The 21904-nt window shown below is 46.7% G+C and overlaps 1 protein-coding gene and 1 long non-coding RNA gene across 8 annotated transcripts in view; one reads left to right on the top strand and one right to left on the bottom strand.

Annotated features, from left to right (window-relative positions):
- The window catches only part of TTC28 (tetratricopeptide repeat domain 28), a 741686-nt gene extending 725938 nt beyond the window's left edge, over positions 1-15748 (top strand). For 4 of the 6 annotated variants that reach the window (XM_054543701.2, XM_024239653.3, XM_054543702.2 and 1 more), the window contains 6 exons: positions 258-489; positions 1113-1189; positions 2961-2984; positions 3769-3898; positions 8423-8530; positions 9925-15748. In XM_054543701.2, coding sequence (XP_054399676.2) covers positions 258-489; positions 1113-1189; positions 2961-2984; positions 3769-3898; positions 8423-8530; positions 9925-11555 — 2202 coding nt within the window. In that variant the 3' untranslated portion in view covers positions 11556-15748. The remainder of the gene's footprint in view (positions 1-257; positions 490-1112; positions 1190-2960; positions 2985-3768; positions 3899-8422; positions 8531-9924) is intronic. The other 2 variants (XM_063723011.1, XM_063723012.1) reach the window with 1 other exon arrangement.
- LOC103888952 (uncharacterized) overlaps positions 1-21904 on the bottom strand; it is a 74852-nt gene that overhangs the window by 2364 nt on the left and 50584 nt on the right. The window contains exons 4-5 of one of the 2 annotated variants that reach the window (XR_010139502.1): positions 8007-8090; positions 241-7495 (exon numbers count right to left, since the gene is read on the bottom strand). This is a non-coding gene — a long non-coding RNA (uncharacterized LOC103888952). The remainder of the gene's footprint in view (positions 1-240; positions 7496-8006; positions 8091-21904) is intronic. The other variant, XR_010139503.1, reaches the window with a different exon arrangement.

The following is a 21904-nucleotide window of genomic DNA, read 5'->3' as shown; positions in this document are numbered from 1 at the left end:
GTTTAGGGGAGGGACAGAATCCTTCTGTTGTACCAGCCCTCGAGGGCTCTGATTGTAAAATCCTTCCCTTCTGTGCCCTCCCCTGCAAGATGCCTAGTCAGTGCCCCAGTGTCACATCCTCAGGCCTGGCCACAGGGGCTATGTGGGGTTGCAGCAGTCAGCCTTGCTTCACCCCGGGGCTTTGTGTACCCTCAAAGCCATGCGGATGGAAACCAGGGCTGGCCTGGGTCTCTGACTCACCCCCAATTCCCCCCCAGGTGGAGAAGTCCCTGCAGCGCATCCAGAATGGGCAGCGCAATGCCATGTACACATCCCAGCAGAGTGTGGAGAACAAAGTGGGTGGCATCCCTGGCTGGCAGGCCCTCCTCACCGCTGTGGGCTTCCGGCTGGACCCCCCAACCAGCGGCCTGCCAGCGGCTGTCTTCTTCCCAACCTCCGACCCGGGCGACCGGCTCCAGCAGTGCAGCAGCACACTCCAGTCCCTGCTGGGTGAGCTGTGGGTATAGGGCTGGGGCAACAGGCCTGGCTGACAGCAGGTGGAACAGTTGGTGGCCTTGGGCCCTGCATTCATGAGGATGCTGAATCTCCCAGCTAGGAGCAGGATGGTGTCCTGAGAAATGGCAGGAGGTCCCAGACACAAGCATCTCCACACCTGGAGGAAACAAGTGCCATTTACCTGCTGTTTCCATCTGTGATGGCAGGCATCTGTGCCCCGCTGGCGCTGCCCCTTCCTGGGATGATGGGAGGTCGTGCCAGCAGACACTGGCCACTACTGCCATTGTCATCAGCAGCTGTGGCCCCGGTGAAGCTGTGCGGCCAACCCCAGGGTGAAGCTGGGTGCTTGACTCGGGGTGGTGCTGCCTGGGTCCTGGGAGTGCGGCCACGCCTAGAGGACTGTGGCAGGGTCAGGACTCACCCCACTTCCACCCACCTTCCTGGGAGACCACGCTGTCCTTTTCCAAGTCATACACAGACATACATGTCTAGCTGTGCTGAGCTTCTGAAAAATGCCACCGATGCCAAGGATTTAGGGTTCTTTCCCCTGGGAAGGTGGCAGGCTTTTGGGTGCAGAGGCCCTTCTGAATAACTTCTACCCTTTTTTCTTGGTCTAGGCCTGCCCAATAATGCCCTCCAAGCCCTTTGCAAACTCATCACTGCCTCCGAGACGGGCGAGCAGCTCATCAGCCGGGTAAGTCGAGCCTGGAGGGCTGAGCCAGGGCCTGAGGCCCATGCTGATTTGGAAAGGCAGAGCAACTTGGCCCTAAATAGGAACCTGTAAGTGAATGCAGTCTCACCGCCTTTGTGATTCGAAGGAGAAGGTGAGGGCCGGGAGTAAGAGAATAGCCCTCCCTGGCAAGTGCTGTTTACCTGCTGTTTCCATTTATGATGCCAAGGCATCCGTGCCAGCGGCACTGCCCCTTACCAGGATGATGGGAGGTCGTGCCGGCAGACACTGGCTGCTATTGGTATTGTCATGGGCAGCTGTGGCCCTGATGAAGCTGTGCGGACAACCCCAGGGTGAAGCTGGGTGCTTGACTCAGGGGGGCACAGAGGGGCAGGTTTGCATAGTGTTCTCATATGTGCTGAGCATCCAGGGCCTTCAGAGGATGCTTATGGGGCCCCTGTCACCTGTGGTCTCAGGACATTTCCTGAAATCTCCACTCGGTGGTCTCCTGAACCTTGTCCTGCTCACCACCAACTTTTTCAGCTGATTGACAAGTGTTACAGCCACCCTCCCCAAGCCACCAGGTGTGGGGCCAGCCCACCAGGACGGCTGCAGGTGTTCCCACACTTCTTTGATCAAAGTACTTAGCCATGCCTGAAACAAGATAGTCACCAAGACAAAGCAGTGAACACAGGAGCAACTCTAATGCAAGATACTGCTTAGCAGATGCGCTTTCTTTTAGGAAAATACAGATCTAGTTCAGGAGTTCGGAGGGTTCCAGTTCTTAGCATCATGTAGGTCCTTTGCAGCTTGGCCTGGGAGCTTCTCAGTACCCATGCTGTACCACTGCGTTCTGGCCAGTGAGGGTCTGGACCAAGCCCCTGAGGGACAGCTGTGGGAGCACTTCTGGAGGCTGGAGCAGCCCTTGAAGAGCACAGAGCTGCTTTTTCTGGCCATTTTGGAGTGTAACAATTTGAAAAAGTAATATATGTTGTTATTAGAGATATTTGCCAGCAAATTTTACTGAAGTGGAAATATTTCTATGGAGAAATAAAGCTGCTCCATCTACTATTAGCCTCTGAAATGCTGAGTGCTACCTGGGGCTGTTTCCACCTGGATTTGGAACTTAGAACCAACAGTGACCTGTCCCCTTGGCTGAGTCCCTGCTCATTTTGTAATAAGTGTATTACGCCTGCTCGTTGAATAGCATCAGGAAGACATTTCCAGAACATTGCATATTAAAGCATCCTGAACCCAGGCGGTCTAGAGGTCTGTGTTCTACAAAATCTGAAAGCCAAAATTATACTCCATTTGCGAGGCTGTGCTGAGAGGCCAAAAAGCCAGTTGCTTAATTTCTTGCTTTTGATGGGAGCACAGGGACTTTCTGCCTGATACGCTGTCGGGCCCTAGGGACATGTCCCGAGGCTGCCCCCAGTGGTGGCAGCTGGTGGACCTTTCCTGGGTCACTCAGGAACCAGGAACTTTGGTTTCCTGAGCTGGCTATAAACGCCCGCTGTGCTCTTTCCCTCCCAAGCCTCTACTGGCTGGGAAGGGAGGCCTGGCTGATGCTGCCCCTGAGCCCCTGGATCCGCACGCGGCTGGCCTGGGTGTGGCTGTCCGTTCTCCTGTGTGTCCCCTGCTGACTCTTGCTCCTCTCCCCTCCCAGTCAGAGCCGCAGGCCTGGTGTGGCGCTTCCTAAACAGTGATCAGCTCATGTTGCATAACAGCCTGTGCTTGAGTCTAAACTCTCTTCTTTCTCTCTTTCTTTCTTTTTCTTATAATCTGCTGGCCGAAGGCTGTTAAAAATATGGTTGGAATGGTGAGTACTACTTTAAGTAGCAACTGTTGTCAGGTGAGCCCCTCAACCCACCCACCCCCGAGTTCCCCTGGGCAGGCTCTGAGCTCGGGGTGCACGTGCTGTCAAATGGAGCCACACGGGCTGCGGTGCTCCAGGCCGGTGCCCACTGCTGCTGGATCCGGCGGCCTGTCCCCTTCTCTGCTCTGCCTCCCCTCTTCCTGCTCCACCCTTCTTGTGTCCTTGATTTGACCTCCTAAGGTCCACCAGAACAGCAGGGGCAGAACCAGCTTTAAGTGAGTGACACTCTGTGAACCCACACACAGACCCCTGAGGAGAGGCCACAGACCCTGAAATCTGAAAGGAAATGGACACTTGAGTGGGCCATGTGGGTAATTCCTCGAGCTGTGAGGCTCTAAGATGTAACCAGGTTCCTCTTCGCCATCCACCTCAAGGTCCTAAAGATGACTTAAGAAAGTGGGAGGTGGCTGGTCCCCTAACTCACTCCTTCTCTCCATGGCCTCTCCTGTGAGGCTCTCCCATGCCTGAGGGAAGACACAAGGCTGGAAGCAGAACCCGGCCCCAGGAGGCCACACAGCCTCTTGCCCCACTGCCCCATGAGCTTCCCACAGAGAGGACGGCAGGACAGTAGGTATGAATGCACCTGAAAAAGAATCTTAAATGCTACACTGGTGAGAGGGTCATTAGCGATGTCAGTGACAGGTGACATAAGAATAATGGGTCGAGTCTTGAGGTGGGCTGGAGGGGAAGGAGACACAGGGTGCTCACGCTGTCTCCCCTTCCTCAGCTCCACCAGGTGCTGGTTCAGCTCCAGGCTGGCGAGAAGGAGCAGGACTTGGCATCAGCTCCCATTCAGGTCTCCATCAGCGTCCAGCTGTGGCGGCTCCCGGGATGCCACGAGTTCCTGGCAGCTCTAGGTAGGCAGAGCATCCTTGACTTAATGGGTTCTTGAATTCCATCTTTTAAATCTCTGTTTTTCTTCCTGGTTTCTGTTGGGCAAAGTATCTCCGTGTCTTCTTAAATATTATCTTAAAACAGTTAACTCAGGCTGGGTACAGTGGCTCACGCATGTAATCCTAGCACTTTGGGAGGCTGAGGGGGAGGAACACTTGAAGCCAGGTGTTTGAGTCCAGCCTGGGCAACACAGGGAGACCCCATCTCTACAAAAATTAAAAAAATTAGCCGGGCATGGTGGTGCATGCCTGTAGTCCCAGCTACTCAGGAGGACTGAGGCAGGAGGATCTCTCTTTCTTTTTCTTCCAAAAAAAAGTTAACTTAGAGTCTAGTGGTTTAGCAGGATTCCCAAATGGCACAAATGGCTTTGTGCCATTTCCTCTGCACTGTGATTTCATCTCTGTCATTTGTGCCCATTACCTTAACATGAACCTGCTGGACTCTAGTATTATTGGAGGTCAAGTGTTATTAGGAGCTAAAGAAAACTAAAATTAGAGTCATAAGATGATGATGGTTTCAGTGTTGTCCTCTGTCACTGGGTACTCAAAACTGGCAGGAAAACAGTACTATTGAAACCACCTCTGAGAGACCATGGGTACCTAGGACTGCACATAGCAGGGGCCTCAGTCAGTGCAGGACACTTGATTTCCCTTTTTTTACCATTTGTAACATGCAGATGTGACTCCTGACATATTGCTGTGTACCTATAATAGTGCATCTGCTAATAGAACACAAGAGGCTGTGAGCCACTCCCCTCCTGCCCCACTTAGGGGCCCAGTGACTGGCTCGGGAACCATTCACTCCACAGGTTTCTTTTGAACACCTGTTATGTGCCAGGCAATGTTCCAGGCACGGGAGATGCAGCAGTGAGCAAAAGACTAAATTCCTACCATCCTAGAGCTTGCACTCTACTGGGAGAACACGAACAAACCTAATACAGTGTCTAAGGGACGCCTTAGGAAGCCGGGGAGCACCATGGCAGGTAGAAGCAGATGGGTGGGGGCAGGGGCAGGGCCAGGACAGGCCCACAGAGACTGGGATGTTTGCAGGAGAAAGTGCCAGGCTGAGGGAACAGCCACGGAGGGGTCGGGGTGGGGTAGGGGGCAGGGCAGATCTGTGGGCTGTGATGCCAGGGAAGGCCTTTCAATTTTAAACTGAGAGAAGTGGACAACCTTGAGAAGATGGTACTGTCTGACCTCACTGTTATATGGATGAGCTGTCAGACATGGCCAGACAGAGAATCCTTAAAAATGCTTCTTTCTTGCCGGGCGTGGTGGCTCACTCCTGTAATCCCAGCACTTTGGGAGGCCAAGATGGGTGGATCACCTGAGGTTGGGAATTTGAGACCAGCCTGACCAACATGGAGAAACCGTGTCTACTAAAAATAGAAAAATTAGCCGGGCATGGAGGCGCATGCCTGTAGTCCCAGCTACTCAGGAGGCTGAGGCAGGAGAATCATTTGAACCCAGGAGGCGGAGGTTGCTGTGAGCCGAGATCGCGCCACTGTACTCCAGCCTGGGCGACAAGAGCAAAAGCTCTGTCTCAAAAAAAAAAAAAAAAAAAGCTTCTTCCCGCTCGGGGTCCCACTGTCTAACCTGTTTTGTGGATGACCTTCCCCAACCACCTCAACTCAAGGCTGGCTCCATGTGTTTTCAGACACATCGTTTATTGTGAAGGTAAAGTGGGGAGCTACAGTGCCTCACAGGGGTTCTGAATCCCCTTGGATTAGAAGCTTGGCATCCTTTACAGGTTGCACTACTTGGTTTTTTATTTTTTTTTAACTTTTTTTGTAGAGATTGGGTTTCACCATTTTGCCCAAGATGGTCTTTTTAAACTCCTAGGTTCAAGCAACCCTCCCACACAGCTTCCCAAAGTGCTGGGATTCAGGTGTGAGCCACCGCTCGTGGACTACATGCTTTTCTTCTGTGGGTTTAAAGCATCATTTTCCTGGTGTAAACACAGTAAATTTCTATGTAGGCAGCAGCAGATGGAGGCTAGACTGAGAAGGGCCGGGTTCCCATCCGGGATGCTTCTCTTGTCACTTCAGTGAGAAGCCGTAGGGCAAGCCCTGGGGGCATTGCCACAAGTGAGTCAGCAAGATGAAGCCACAACCACAACATTTTTTTTTTTTTTTTGGAGACAGAGTCTTACTCTATTACCCAGGCTGGGGTGCTGGAATGCAGTGGTGCGAGCTCAGCTCGCTGCAATCTCCACCTCCCAAGTAGCTGGGACTTCAGGCACGCACCACCCACACCCAGCTAATTTTTGTATTTTTTGTAGACACAGGGGTTCGCCATGTTACCCAGGCTGTTCTCCAGCTCCTGAGCTCAAGTGATCTACCTGCCTCAGCCTCCCAAAGTGTTGGGATTATAGGTGTGAGCCACCGCACCTGGCCAAGACCTTGCTTTATAAAGGAAAAGCTCTCTTCCTCATGGAGCCTGAGCCTCCCTTTGGTGTGGGGGTGGTGGAGCCAGCCTTCCTCCCCTGCACACTCCCTGCTTTTGAGGTCCCTTTGCCAGATACATCAAGAATAGTACAGAAGGAAACCCAAAAACTCTTAACACAGGCTGTCTCTGGTGTTGGGATTGTGGGGGACTTTAGTTGATGTTCCAGTTGTTCTCTGTATTTTCCAAGAGCCACTGATACTCAAGGGGCGAGTCGGTCTGCATGCATTTGCAACCTTTATGGCCTTTTGACATACAGCTCAGGGAGGAGAGTGGTGTCCGGCAGGCTTGTCATCTGGAGAGAGGTGGCTGACTCGCTCCCAGGGCTCCAAGGCTCCAAGAAATGCCCCCTTTCCAGTCCTCAGCAATAAGCACACACCTTCACAACCCAGCATGGGCTGTCAGAGATGGAGAGGACTCAGTTCTGAGCAACCCCATTTAAATCATTTTGGTAAAAGTAGAGGTTTCTAATGGAAGCATTACATTGATACTATTCATTATTGGTTTTTAATGCTGAGTTCTCTGATTATGTCTTCCTGTTGCTTTCAGGGGCTATTTACTTTCAAATTCAGAGAGGAAAATGTCCCATAGTGACCAGAATGCTCCTTTAGTGAACCTAATTCCTAAGGGAATGATAGTCTCCAAATCCCCGAGTACAAGTCAAAAGGCTGGCTGCCTAGATAGAGAGACGGAGGGGTTTCTCCTTTGGTGAATATGCTGTTGCTGAGTCATGACACACAGCATGCTGACAGTAACATCGTGTACTATGGGCCCCCTTACTTTAACATTGTGAGGTCAGAGGAGAGGGTGTGGCATCGTAGGTACCCAGCACTTTGCAGTGTTGTCAGGGGAGCTCAGTGATCTACCCAGTGCTCTCAATGCAGGGACCAGGGATCGTGAGTGAAGATTTTCAATGCTGAAGACTCTTCAGGCCCTAAATTCTTGCTTTGTGGTCCCCGTCTGTATTAGTCTGTTCTTACATTGGTATAAAGATACCACTCGAGACTGGGTAATTTATAAAGAAAGGAGGTTTAATTGACTCACAGTTCTGCATTGCTAGGGAGGCCTCAGGAAACGTACAATCATGGCGGAAGGCGAAGGAGAAGCAGGCACCTTCTTCACAAGGTGTCAGGAGAGACAGCACAGGAGAAATGCCAAACACTTATCAAACAACCAGATCTCGTGAGAACTCCCTCACTATCATGCGAACCAATCCAATCACCTCCCACCAGGTCCCTGCCTCGACATCCAGAGATTACAACTTGAGATGAGATTTGAGTGGGGACACAGAGCCAAAAGATATCATCTGTGGCCATAGCATCTGCACTTGGCTTCTCCCCAGGGAGACATACTTGCTTGTGTCCCCATAATGTCTCTTAATGCATCTAAGTACCACGTCCACAGTTTGTTAGCCAGCCTCTTTCTCAGGAAGCTCCATGCCCTGTGTTACACCTGCTCTGAGTCTCATTAGAATCCTTAGAATTAGGGAGCAGCACCCCTGGGCTTTGGCAGAGGCAGAGAAGTCACTGCAGATTCCCCATTGTCAGCGCTCATTTCAAAGCCCACGGGAGCAGACAATGAACATGCATGAAGGCATTGTCTTTGCCCTTGAGAAACTTCACCTTACCATGCACCAGCTTTAAATACTGCTGTCAATGCTGAATGGAGTGGCCAGTTTTTGTCCTGGACAGTCTTTATATAGACTGTACTTCTGTGAAAAAAATGGAAAAAAAAACATGTGAGTGAGCCTTACTGAGTTGTGGTCCATAGTGCTTTCCGTGAAGGGACAGAGGAGAGCCAGGCAGTGAGAGCCACACACACGCCAAATGGGGGCTGCATAGAGTGGATGTTCTGGGTGGGGCAGCCCGACCCCTCTGCTACATGACCAACCTCTGTGCAGACATGGGGAAGCCCCAGGCCCAAATGCTTGCTGAAGGGCCTTGCATGCATTCCATGAAGTTACACAAGGAGCCCTATAGCGCTTATGTTCAGATCTGGAATCTTCCCGAAGGAAGCAGATGCTTATATTCTTTGTTCCTCTAGGTTTTGATCTCTGTGAAGTTGGTCAGGAGGAAGTAATCCTGAAAACTGGGAAGCAAGCTAATCGACGGACCGTGCACTTCGCACTCCAGTCCTTGCTGTCTCTGTTTGGTAAGAGCCTGCCCTCAGACCAGTTCTCCACCAGGGCCTGCCACGCTCTCCCTGGGGGCCGACACCAGCACATACATTTTGGGAAGCAGAAGAAAAGTGAATCAACATTTTTTGTGTATGTTAGGGAACAGTTAAGGACTATTCAAGAGCAGGAAACAAAAACTCCCTGCTCTCATGGAACTTGGAATGTACATGGTGGTGGCACGTGCTCAAGCAAGGCAAGGGACTGGAAGTGAGAGGGTGGTGGCAGAGCAGATGGGAACGCGGCGACAGGTGTGCCTGTCCTCTATGGGGCTACGGGGCCTGACGGGAGCGGACACTCAGGTCACATGGACCTGGGAGATTTCCAGGCCCTGGGGACACACCCAGCGCGACTGATGTTCTTGAGGGCCGAGCTGGCTACAGTGGGAAGAGCAAATGCTGGCTTGGAAGGTGGTTATGGTTTGCAGGTGGAACCAACGGGGTCTGCTGAAGGTTATGACAGATGGGTCAAAGTGGTATCCTGTTTTTTATTTGGAAGAACTGCCAAAATGGGATTGCCGTCTGCTGAGGTCAGGAAAGTGGCAGGAGGAATGGGCTTGAGTTCCATCTGGGACACATTCGGTTTGGGGATATCCATTAGGCATCCATGCAGGCAGCTGGTATGTGAGTTTGGAGCTCAGGGGAGAGGTTGGCATGGAGACAGAAACATGCATGGCATCACCTGGGGTGCATGCGGGTCGGAGGGGAAGAAGATTGTGTCCTGTGGGCATTCCAGGGTTCAGAGTGACAAGGATGAGGAGGGGCCTGTGGAGGAGGGGGTGGTGAGGGCAGGGTGTGTCTCACTGCAGAACTGAGCAATGGACTCTGGATTTGGCAGTGTGGACCTCATTGGTGACCTTTATAAGAATGATTGATAGGGACTAAAACCTGAATGGAGTAAGTTGAGAGAATGGGGGAGAGGCAGTGTGGAGAGCGAGTGTAGAGGATGCCAGAGGGACTTGCTGGGATGGAGCTGGAAAGGAGGGCAGGAGATGTCACAGACTGCTCACATGCCCCAGCTGAGCAAAGGGCCCCCACCCCAGGAGCACGGCCAGCCCTGCTCAGAGGAAGGTGGATACAGACCTGTGCTGCTTACCCTGACCCCGCATGCGACAGGGAGCAGAGTGGAGATGGGCCATGGTGGGTCTGGGGTGGGTGTGGCTGTGAGCTCTCCTAGAGTGATTTTGTCCCTATGTTAGATTTACTTTTTCTAACAGGACCATGTTTTTGAGGATTGTTAAGATTAATATGAGTAGCTCTTGCGTAATTCTTTGCTAGCTTCTATGCATATAAAGATGTTGTAAATTTTGAAAGAAAAATCAAAACCATATAGAATTCTAACTGCCCTTGGGGCCCTTGTGTTTTATGCTTAGATTCTACTGAGCTACCCAAGCGCCTCAGCCTTGACAGCTCCTCCTCCCTGGAGTCTCTTGCTTCTGCTCAGTCTGTTTCCAACGCCCTGCCCTTGGGCTACCAGCAACCCCCCTTCTCTCCCACCGGTGCAGACAGCATCGCCTCAGATGCCATCTCTGTGTACAGTCTGAGCTCCATTGCCTCCTCAATGAGCTTTGTCTCCAAACCCGAGGGTGGATCAGAGGGTGGAGGCCCCGGAGGACGGCAGGACCATGACCGGTCCAAGAACGCTTACCTGCAGAGATCCACCCTGCCTCGGAGCCAGCTGCCTCCCCAGACCCGCCCTGCAGGCAACAAAGATGAAGAAGAATATGAAGGGTTTTCTATCATCAGTAACGAGCCCTTGGCGACCTACCAAGAAAACCGAAACACATGCTTCTCACCAGACCACAAACAACCCCAACCTGGGACAGCCGGAGGCATGAGAGTCTCGGTGAGCTCCAAAGGAAGCATCAGCACTCCAAATTCTCCAGTGAAAATGACTCTGATTCCCAGCCCCAACTCACCCTTCCAAAAGGTGGGAAAACTAGCAAGCTCAGATACAGGAGAATCAGACCAGTCTAGCACAGAAACGGACAGTACCGTGAAATCCCAAGAAGAAAGCAACCCAAAACTTGATCCACAAGAGTTAGCCCAGAAAATTCTAGAGGAGACACAGAGTCATCTCATTGCGGTGGAGCGTCTCCAGAGGAGCGGCGGCCAGGTGAGCAAGAGTAATAACCCTGAAGATGGCGTTCAGGTGCCCAGCAGCACTGCTGTCTTCAGAGCGTCAGAAACCAGCGCGTTCAGCAGGCCTGTTCTCTCCCATCAGAAGAGTCAGCCATCACCAGTCACTGTTAAACCAAAGCCCCCAGCCAGGAGCTCCTCCCTGCCCAAGGTGAGTTCTGGATATAGCAGCCCCACCACCTCAGAGACGTCCATCAAAGACAGCCCGAGCCAACACAGTGGCCGGCCATCGCCCGGCTGCGACTCACAGACTTCCCAGCTGGACCAGCCTCTCTTTAAACTGAAGTACCCCAGCTCTCCTTACAGCGCTCACATTTCCAAATCACCAAGGAACATGTCCCCAAGCTCCGGCCACCAGTCTCCTGCTGGCAGTGCACCCTCCCCAGCTCTCTCCTACTCCTCAGCTGGATCTGCTCGCTCAAGTCCAGCAGACGCTCCCGACATAGACAAACTGAAAATGGCAGCCATTGATGAAAAGGTGCAGGCTGTCCATAACCTGAAGATGTTCTGGCAGAGCACACCCCAGCATTCCACAGGGCCAATGAAGATCTTCCGGGGGGCTCCTGGCACGATGACTTCCAAAAGAGATGTCCTCAGTCTGTTGAATTTGTCACCACGGCACAATAAGGAGGAGGAGGGAGTGGATAAGCTTGAACTGAAGGAGCTGTCCCTGCAGCAGCATGACGGAGCTCCACCGAAAGCCCCTCCCAACGGACACTGGCGCACCCAGACCACCTCGCTGGGCACACTGCCGCTGCCCGCCGGCCCTCCCGCCGCAGCCCCTGCGCGCCCTTTGAGACTTCCTTCTGGAAATGGCTACAAGTTCCTGTCCCCAGGAAGATTTTTCCCTTCTTCCAAATGCTAAAGCATCTTTTATACCCACTGACTCTGAGCAGCCTGCAGATGGGGGCCTGGCGTTTGCTTCAGCCGTTCCCTGAGTGCAGTCCGCCCACAGCCACCAGCACCCTCATGATGCTGTGCTCTGCAGGCGAGGGGCACCACCACGTCCAAAGGCTGCCACACACACTGGTGGCTTTTCTGGGCCACATTCACCAAAAGCCAGAACTTCTGTGGGGCTGGTACAGGAGGCTCATGGAATTTCCTACACACTTCACCAAATGTTTGTTTACCTTTGAACTCCCTGCTTCTCATCTTTGATATGATTCTTCACCAGGATTTTGTACAAAAATGATCATGGTTCTGGGGTGGGGAGAGGAAAGGGAGCACATATTTTGCTAAGAGGTATATATGCAGTACCTTTTATACACAGAAATACAAATAGAGCTTTTTCTAAGGCTTTCAGTTGCTGGTTGGGGGTGGGATATATGAAATTTCAGTTGAATTCTACAGGAAAGTGTTATATTAGCCAAAACAGAAAAATGGTTTTTAAAATGCCAATGATTTGTAATTAAATTGTAGCAATTTTGGTCTCATGATAGTGTAATATCTCAGCCACAATGCAATAATTCACATTGAAACAGTGCTTCCATTCTGAACTCTGCTCTGCAAATGTCCTTTGGGTCCCGCTGTCAACCAAACTTGAATTTTCTTAAAAAAAAATTATGTAACTCTTATCCAGGCATTTTAGAACTATGCAATTGCGATTTAAAATGCAACTTTGTGCTTTTAAAACATTATTGACCTTTTTTGTACATGGATAAACAACTTGGTTTTATTATCAATAGTACTTTGCATTTATAGCTATTATTTTTAAAAGCTCAAAACGTTTTTTAAAATGTCAAATTTTGAATAGTCATCAATAAGTAATTATCAAGTTTGGAAGGAAAGATTGAAATGACTCAGTTTCCTTATAAGCAAAAAAAAAAAAAAAAAAAAAAAAAAAAAAAAAAATTCCATGGCTAACTAGATTTAACCAGAATCCCGCCTTCCAGCTCCTGTTCCCTTTTATTAGCTGCTGAATTTTATTCTCTTTTCCCAACTCCAGGTCCCTCAGTTGTCTTATATCTAAATCCATTGCCAGGTCCCCACAATCCCAGCACCTGCCTCTGTGAGCTGTCCCCAGGCCCTCACCTTGGCCCTGGCCAGCCTCCTGTGCTCCTGCTGTCTGAAGGACTGGCCCCTCCCCCACCGCTGAAGCCACACGTCCAGATCCTAAGAAACAGGGCCTTTTGCTGGGATGTATGCCTGGATTATGGCCAACCGGGAAGAGGGAGATGTATCTTAAAAAGTGGAGGTGGACTTCCCCTACAGCTCTGACGGTAACTTAAATTGTTGCCAGCTTGAGGCAAGACAAGGGAATCATCTAGTTAGGGGTAACCATTAATTTATTTTATAAAGAAAGGAAATGCTGAAAGTCGTATTAGTACTGAGTTTAGTTGGAGAATTTAGATAAGTATCTTTTAGGTAATTCTAAAATTAAAATCCTACCCACCTCACTACAGGGTTCCTCATGAAGGGGGGCGGCCACCTGGCCTGGGCCACCAGCAGCACATGGAGCAGACCTGAGGGGCCTGGCAGGGGGCACTGACCTCAGGATCCCCAGGTGGGGGTTTTAACAATGGGTGGGATCTCAGCTTCTGAGCATACACTGACAATCTCACCTGTTCCTCAGTGTACTCCTCTGAAAAGAAGAAAGGATAATATTTATCCAATCTGTGTTCTCCTGAGCTCCATCCTAGGGGTTTTTAATTTAACCAACAGCCATGTTGACAAAAGCCAACAATAAGCATGTCTTATTCTAGCCCTGATCCCAACATTGAAAGCGAAGTACTTTATAAAGTAGCCAGCAATTATGAGGGTTTCTTTATGTTAGAAGGGGAAAAAATGGTAATAAAAGTACCAGTGTAGCAAGTGAAGACCAAATTTATAGCACTGTGCATTAGATAGCAAAATCAGGTTCTTAACAATGAAAAGTAAACCTCAAGTTTCTAAATCCATATGCAGATGGTTAGGCTGTCCCTCTCAGCAAATCTCTCAGCCTCCTTCTTTCCCAAGTGCCAAGGATCCCTGGAGTAAAGCTCTGGGGTCTGTGCTCTCTTTCTGTGAGGGGAAGGGTGTGGCCCTATTTGCCCTTTCTAGCAAACACCCCCACCACCCTGCCGCTTCCTGTGGTTATTGAGCCAGCTAGGAGTTACTCACGGACTCTAACCTGGTTTTAGTCCCATGTACATTGTTGTTTTAGGTTTCATACTGAAGAGCCAATGGTTTATGTGGTTTTATTCTGTCTTAAATATAAGTTTCAAGGAAGGGAAAACAAAAGTGATAAAATGATAGAACAGTCTAGAGGCCACTGTAAAGTCACCGCCACTTTCTGTGTATGTCAGTCTTGGTGTTCCTGTATGACTAAAATGGATGTAAAATCATAAAATCACAGTGAATGTTTCAGGCTACACTGGAAAAAGTATGCACTTAGAATTAAGGGAAATTGTATAATTCACCAAGATTTCTTTATGTAGATCAGGGGTTGGCAACTATGACCCACAGGCTAAGTCTGGTCAGCGGTCTGGTTTTTCACAGCCATGAGCTAAGTTACCTTTTTAAAGGGTTATATAAGTAATTACATCATATTCTTGATTTTGCCTTTGGCCCACACTACATAAAATATTCAATACCTGGCCTTTTTTTTTTTTTTGAGACAGAGTCTCGCTCTGTCGCCCAGGATAGAGTGCACTGGTGTGATTTTGGCTCACTGCAACCTCTTCCTCCTGGGTTCAAGCGATTCTCCTTGCCTCAGCCTCTAAGTAGCTGGGATTACAGGCACCCACTACCATGCCCTGCTAATTTTTGTATTTTTAGTAGAGATGGGGTTTCACCATGTTGGCCAGGCTGGTCTCGAACTGCTGACCTCAGGTGATCCGCCCGCCTTGGCCTCCCAAAAAGTGCTGGGATTACAGGTGAGCCACTGCGCCCAGCCAGTACCTGCCCTTTTAAGAAGTTTCCTGACTCCTGGTATGGATGACAGAAAATGGAATACCGTTTTGTTTCTCCAGTCTAGGAAGAGCAAGTCAGGTAGTGGCTAGACTGACTGGCGTCCGGGGAGCCCAGGGTATGTGAGGGCCATGTGGATGGAGGCAAATGCCTCCTGCATATAGCCCTTGGCTCTTTGTCCCACTTGGGAGGAGTCCATGGATGTAATATTTACAAAACAATTTTTTGCTTACCATTTGCAGAAAGCATTGCATATATTTCCTTTTAGCTCAGGAAACTGGCATGCCCTACCCTCTGCTACTCCATCAGATGTAAATACAATGACGATAAGCCGTACAACTCCCCTCTCTTAGAAACCTCAGCAGGACCACAGAGCAAGGGAGTCAAAGCTTTCTTAATTCTCTCCAGTAAATGACTCAACTAATTTGATTTTTTTAATTAAGTCAAAATACCAAGAGAAAAATTGCTACTAAAACTTACATTTTGATCCACACTGATGTGTAACACAAAATGAAAGTTTTCACCTCCATTCCATTTTTTAAAAATTCACGGTCCACACTGAAACTTGCTGGGTTTTAGCAGGAGACAAAGGTGTCATCCACGCTGTTCTGATCCTGCTCTCTGTGTCCCAGTGACCCTCCGGCATATGATCATTGCAGCCAGTCCCTGGCCCAGATTCTGCCACCCCCCAGCCATACACACTTGCAGACCCACAAGAAGAACTGTAGCCTTGATAATTTCAGTTCAGGTTGGAAAATGCCATGCAATAATCTGGTTTGTTTTCAGTAAGTAGGCAACAAGTAAAGACTGTATAATTTTCATCACCTATTCTGCTATTCTATCTAAAATGAGTGTACCTGTGGTTTGTGAACTGGGCCCTTGTTTGTGCCAGATCCTTCAAAGATATTCCCTGTCAGGACACCTGTGGCCCTGCCCCTCCTCAGACACCTTCCCACTGGCATTCATGTTCCTTATATGCAGTGTTAGCCATCTTTGGCCTACGTGGACTTTTTTTTGTAAATTACACAGTTTCCAGACATTAAACTTTTTATATTATGAAATTTACCATGTAAAAAGAACTTCATATTTTTATTGAGATTGCTAAGGCACTTGGCCTTCCTCCTTTGTGATTTTCAGTGTCTATTAAAGCATGAGTTCCCTCAGTTTTAAGTGCTGTATCTGGATCACTTTCTCTACTCTTTCCACACTGTCTAGGTTTCTTTGCAGTACATGGAGTGGCCGTGTGTCATTACTGAGCACGTATCTCTCTAGTTTTAACCCCATCCCTACACCATAGCCTCACATCCGCCAAGCAGAGAGCATGACCGTGCATGCAGCAGAGCTGTCCTGCACGTCTCTGGGCTGGGGGCACTGTCGGTGGGGAGTGATTTAGACGCTACTCATAGTTGGAGGGCCAGAAAGTTCTACAGTTGAATACGTATTTCGACAAACAAAAACAGAGTTCATCACCACCAGATCCCTATATCATCTAACAAAACTTCCAAGGTAGTATTTCAGAAAGAAGGAAGCTAATTCTATATGCAAAAGTGTGAGAAGCATGAAGGAATAGGGAAGAACTGGGTAAATGTGCATAAATGAACACAAATATTGCTGTTATAAAAAGAGTAATGTTTCATTTGGCTAACAAAAAATACTAGACAATAATATGTAAAATATGGGAGTTAAAGTGCTGTAAGTTTAGGAACAAATTGTAGATTATTTTTAGAGTAAGTTAAATATATGTAGTTACACACACACAAATTGAAGTAGAGGGTTATACTTCCAAACTAGTTAGTGGAAGAGAAACAGATTCATTTTGTAAAACCCTGGTTGATGTAAAGGAATAGAAAAAGGAAGGAACAACAAAAACCATCTAAAAGGCAGGACAAATATAAGCTGAAGTTAATTGTACATTTTCAAATAACTAAAAGTATAATTGGATTGTTTGTAACACAAAGGATAAATGCTTGAGGGGATGGACACCCCATTCTCCATGATGTGATTATTACGAATTGCACGCCTGGATCAAAACATCTCACGTGCCCCATAAATATATACATCTACTATGTTCCCACAACAATTAAAAATAAGACAAAAGAAAAATATCAGTATTCATTATAAATGTAAGTGAACTAAACAATTAAGCAGTAGATTGACAGATGATGGCAATAAGCCACATGCTCTTTAAAAGGCTATATGCTATTTGAAAAGAAAACCACCAAAGCATAAGGGCCCCAAATGGCTGATGGTAAAAGTACGGGCAAAGTAGATATTAAAGTAAGGGGCACTAATAAAAACAAAGATCCACTTACTAATGATAAACTTAGCAAAAAGGCAAAATTCTAAATTTGTATGCAGCTAACTACATAGCCTCCAAATTCATGAAGAAAATTGGCAGAACTACAAGTTTGAAAAAACATCATAATGAGAGGTTTTAAGCCACTACTCTTTTGATAGATCAAGCAGACGAAAAGTTAGGAAGCGTGTAGTAGGTTTAAACAATTCTGTGAACAGGCTTCTGAAATGTGGTTAAGGAGAACCCAGTCTCGGATAGTGAATCCACGGTCTTCACTTGCACACATGGAATATTTCATGAAAATAGACCATGCACAGGCCACATAGCAAGTCTCAGCAAATATCGAAGAATTACTACCACATAATCAGAGCACCATACAATTAAGTCAGGCATCAATAACGAGGATAACTAAAAAGTAGCCAATCACTTAGACATTTTAAAATGGACCACATAGCACATGACCCATGGAAGAACTCAAAATAGAAATGGGAAAACACAACATATCAAAACAGGTGGATGCCTCCAGATCTACCTTGGGAATATCTGAGGTTTTCTTTTATTAAGGACAGTGGTGTTTCTTATTTATTCTATACTCGCCTAGAATTTGCACAGTAGATTACAAACATTATCACTTTCACCCAATAAAATAAAATTACAATTATTTTTATTTCTGCTTACGTGGTATTTTCAGAAAATGTATACATTATATTATAAAGAAAATTAATTTATAATTCCATAAAACTAGTGGAATACAACATATTAAAGAAAAATTTATAGCCCTAAATGTTTATATTCAAGGGTAATATTTAAATTATGTAACTGCAAGAGCCCCAAGCGACGAAGAAGGACACTGGTGCTGTGACACTAGAGTACTGAGGTATGTTAGGAAAAAACAAAAACTACTTACTGAGCTAGGTGACCAATTCAAGAAGTTAGAAAAAGAATAATATACCCAGAGAGAAAATAAAAGAGGGAATAAGAAAGGTCAGAAATAAAAGAAGACAATATAAGAAGGTTAAGGGCAAAGTTTGCCAAAAAGACAAATACACTGATTTCTGGGAATGGTAATCGTGTGTGAATGGGTGTGGGCGTGCGTGTGTGTGAGTCAGAAAGAGAGGGAAAGGGAAGGAAAATGGGCTATCTAACTGAAGATGCAGCCGAGATCAAAGAATATGAAAACGCTATGAACTATTTTATGCCAATAGTATATGAAAATACAAAATAACGCCTTTCAGGGTCCAGGTGCATACATGCAGTGGAAGTATCTAGAAATGCTGGGAATGAGGGCTGTCACACGCGGGAGTGGTACCGTTGTGCGGGAGGGAAGGTGATGGAATTAGCGTCAGGAGTGGTATGTGGGCGACTTCAACCGCAAAGCACTGTGACTTACAACTCTACTTGTTTATATATCTGAACTACTTCATAATAAATTTAAGAACAAGTGAAAAATATCATTAGCAATTATACAATAATAAATTAGATTACAGAAACTTTTAGAAAAATACATTAAAAGTTTTGAAAAAAGATAAAATGCCAAAATTGATGTAAGAAGGAAAAGAAACTTAAACTAAAATGGTAATCACAACTCTTTGCCCTTACCCAACTCTGCAAAAAATAACAGGCCCAGGCGGTTTTACATGTATTTCACCAAACTTTTAGGAGTTTTTTTTCAGCTAGTCTCTCTCTTTTCAAAATGCACTGTTTAGAAAATATAAAATGATGTCCAAATCATTTCATGATGCTATCCTTAATTCTGAAACCACTGAAGAGTACAGGAAAACAATAGGACCATCCCATGTGTGAACCTAGACATAAAAATCCTAAAGAAAATATTGGCCATTAAATCTCTGCATTTTATTTTATTATTTATTTACTTTTAGAGATGGGGCTCTCGCTATGTTGCCGAGGCTGACCTCAAACTCCTGGGCTCAAGCAATCCTCTTGCCTCAGCCTCCTGGATCAGCTGAGACCTCAGGCATGCACCACCGCCCCCAGCAAACCTCTGTATTTCGAAAACTAAGAAAACACAAACTGAAAAGTGGATCTATGTGTTAGTGACTTGGGAGTGTTGGTCTTTGCTAATATACACAGAACTGGTATTCCTAAGGGACCAGAGCTCTGGCCCTAAACGGGTACCTATAAACACATTCATATGCGGAAAACCTTATAATAAGCATGAAATTCTGGAAAACATTATGACCCTGAGAACTGGGTTGGATGATTTCTATGGTTTACACTATAATTATACAAGAGGCAAAATCTAATCTTCCCATTGTAAGAAAATAAAATTTGTATGTCAATATAAAGGGAATTCCAAGTGGTTCTACCATTTCTTAAGACACAGTATAAGAACTATACCCTGCTATTGGTATTAAAGTAGACTTTTACTTTAGTATAATACAATAATCTACAGACTATATCTAAGTATGAAAGGTTAATGAGACATAATGCAAGGATTTATGAGCACAATAGTGTGGGCCCCAATACTTGAGGAAATCCAATTTATGTTCCCTGTTACTGCTAAAGAATTTGCATATTCCATTGTAGAATACATATTTTGTTGGACACGTCCTTTGAAGGAGAGAATGGCCCTTAATGAAGATTTGATTCTGTGCTTCGGGATCTCAGTTGACAGCTAATATGAAAGATGGTTACAAGTAGGACTGCTCTTAGCTGTTGCATCTACTTTTAGGAGTCTAATGCTTGATTTATAGTCACTTTGTTGTGTTGCTTTTAACCTCAGATATTCTGGACAGGGGCCGCAGCTTGGTACCTTCCTCTATTTAAAGCCTTTCTTTAACTTTCCCAATGAGCATGCATGCTTACAGCCTCTAATACTCCTAAATAATGGCAAACAGCAGGGAACTGACAGGCTAATGCTGCATCCACTCCAGCAAATGAGGCCAAACATCTGGAGCCAAACACATTAAAGGGACACGTTGGCATTAAGGAAACATTTTGCTTCTCAAATGAATTTCATCCAATCTTAAGATATTTATTAAATTTGTAGCAATTATGCATTTGGGCTTCAGGGAATAATAATATTCTTAAGTATATAAATATTGTCAATATATTTACTTAAAATAAAAAGTTTTAAACTTTAAATCCCAGGAGCAGAACTCAAAGTCTATACTTTCAGTTAATTAAGACAGGTAAAGGGATTTGAATTCTGATTTGCCTGGCAGCATTTTGCCAACAGTCTAATTTTTTTTTTCCTATACAGATCTTCTTGAACTATAGCCATTTTCATTCTAAACCAAAAATGCAAAAGTAAAATAAAATTAATATGTGGTCAAAATGAAAAAGGCAGTTCTTATCTGTGATTTCAAAAGTCATTCATTCCACAAATATTTGCTCAGAGTTTATGATAAGCAGAATGCAGCCAATAAAAAATAAGCATAAAGTTAAAACAGGTGTTAGAAAATCCATAAAACAGGCCAAGCACAATGGCTCACACCTTAATCTTAGCACTTTGGGAGGCCAAAACGAGGGAATTGCTTGAGCCCAGGAGTTCGAGACCAGCCTGGGCAACATGGTGAAACCCTGTGTCTGCAAAAAATACAAAAATAAGCCAGGCATGGTAGCCTGTTCCTGTAGTCCCGGCTACTTGGGAGGCTTTTAGGTGGGAGGATCACTAGAGCCTGGGAGGTTAAGGCTTCAGTGAGCCATGATAATGCCACCACACCCCAGCCTGGGTGACAGCAAGACCCTGTTTCCAAAAAAAAAAAAAAAAAAGAGAAAAGCAAGTCCATAAAATACCGCTTATGCACTTCACTTACATGCCATTGTCTTCGTGATACAATTTAAACACCTTGATGAATGAAAACACAACCACTGTACCCCTTCCCACCCACTCACCACCCCTTCCCACAACTGCCTCGGCCCAGCCTAGGGAGTTGTGAACCCGGGCAGTTGTGTTTCCTACTGGAGGACTCTACTCTCCCAGCTGCAGCTGACTAGGCAAGAGCAGGAAACAGACTGCATGGCCCAGCCAACCCCGTGACAGGTCAGAAAAATGCCCGTGAACTGGCCAACCAGATTCCTTTTCTCATGAATTCAATCCAGAACATCTTGACAAGATCCAGTATTTGCAGCTGAAGCAAGACCCAAAAGCTGGTGACGTAAACTGAGGTCAGTAGGCCATCATGACCATGTGCAGCCCAGAGTGACAGAGGTGCAAAAGCCGTGCGTTAAGCAGAGAGAGGAGAAGCGAAGAGGAAGACAGAACAGATGCAAAGACACTAGGAGGGAGACCAAGAAAGTCTCCAAAGTAGCCAAGTTCCACGCCATGCTAGTTTCAGGATTAGCTACTTCCAAGTTAGGGTAACTTACATGGCAGTCTTTTTTTTTCTTTTGTAATTTAATGGCCTTAGTTGTGGATGTTTGAATCTATGGCATAAATAGAAGCAAGTTAGAAATGGGGTGGGGAGGAAGGCTGTAGAGTCAGGCAAACTGAGACAGAAATGATAGCAAAGGAAGAAGAGCTATACATAGGTCATAAAAGGGCGCACAAAACATGAAGGTCTGGGGCCTTATAATGAAGGCCACTACAGTACTGTACAGTCTTGGACAGTATGACATGAAATAAATAGAGAAGTCCCATGTCCCTTCTTACCAGCTTATGCTCTGCCTTCCCTCCTATTATTGTGGGCAGAGCCTCTGGGCCCCTCTCCATGGCCAACACGTCCACTAGCCCAGACCCACTCACTCTCCCTTGCCTATTGCAGAACAGTGCTTTAATAATTCTCCTCTCTCTCTCCTGCATTGTCAGGCTTTCCCTCTCAGATGAATCATTCCTATCAGCACATAAATACGCTATAGCTCTCCAACTCAGTACTATATCCCCATCCAGTTAACACTCCATTTCTCTGTTCTCCTTTCAGTACAAAGCTCCCAACTGGTCTATACTTGGTGTCTCCAATTCCACTCTTCCCCTTCTTTCTTGAACTACCCCCTCAAATCAGGTTTTTGGCCCCACATAAGACCAATAGCTACATCCATGGTGCAAAATCTAGTGGTTAATTCTTAGT

This window comes from Pongo abelii, chromosome 23, assembly GCF_028885655.2.
Source record: "Pongo abelii isolate AG06213 chromosome 23, NHGRI_mPonAbe1-v2.0_pri, whole genome shotgun sequence".
Classification (NCBI taxonomy): Eukaryota; Metazoa; Chordata; class Mammalia; order Primates; family Hominidae; genus Pongo; species Pongo abelii.
This window is presented reverse-complemented; position numbering and strand designations above follow the sequence as displayed.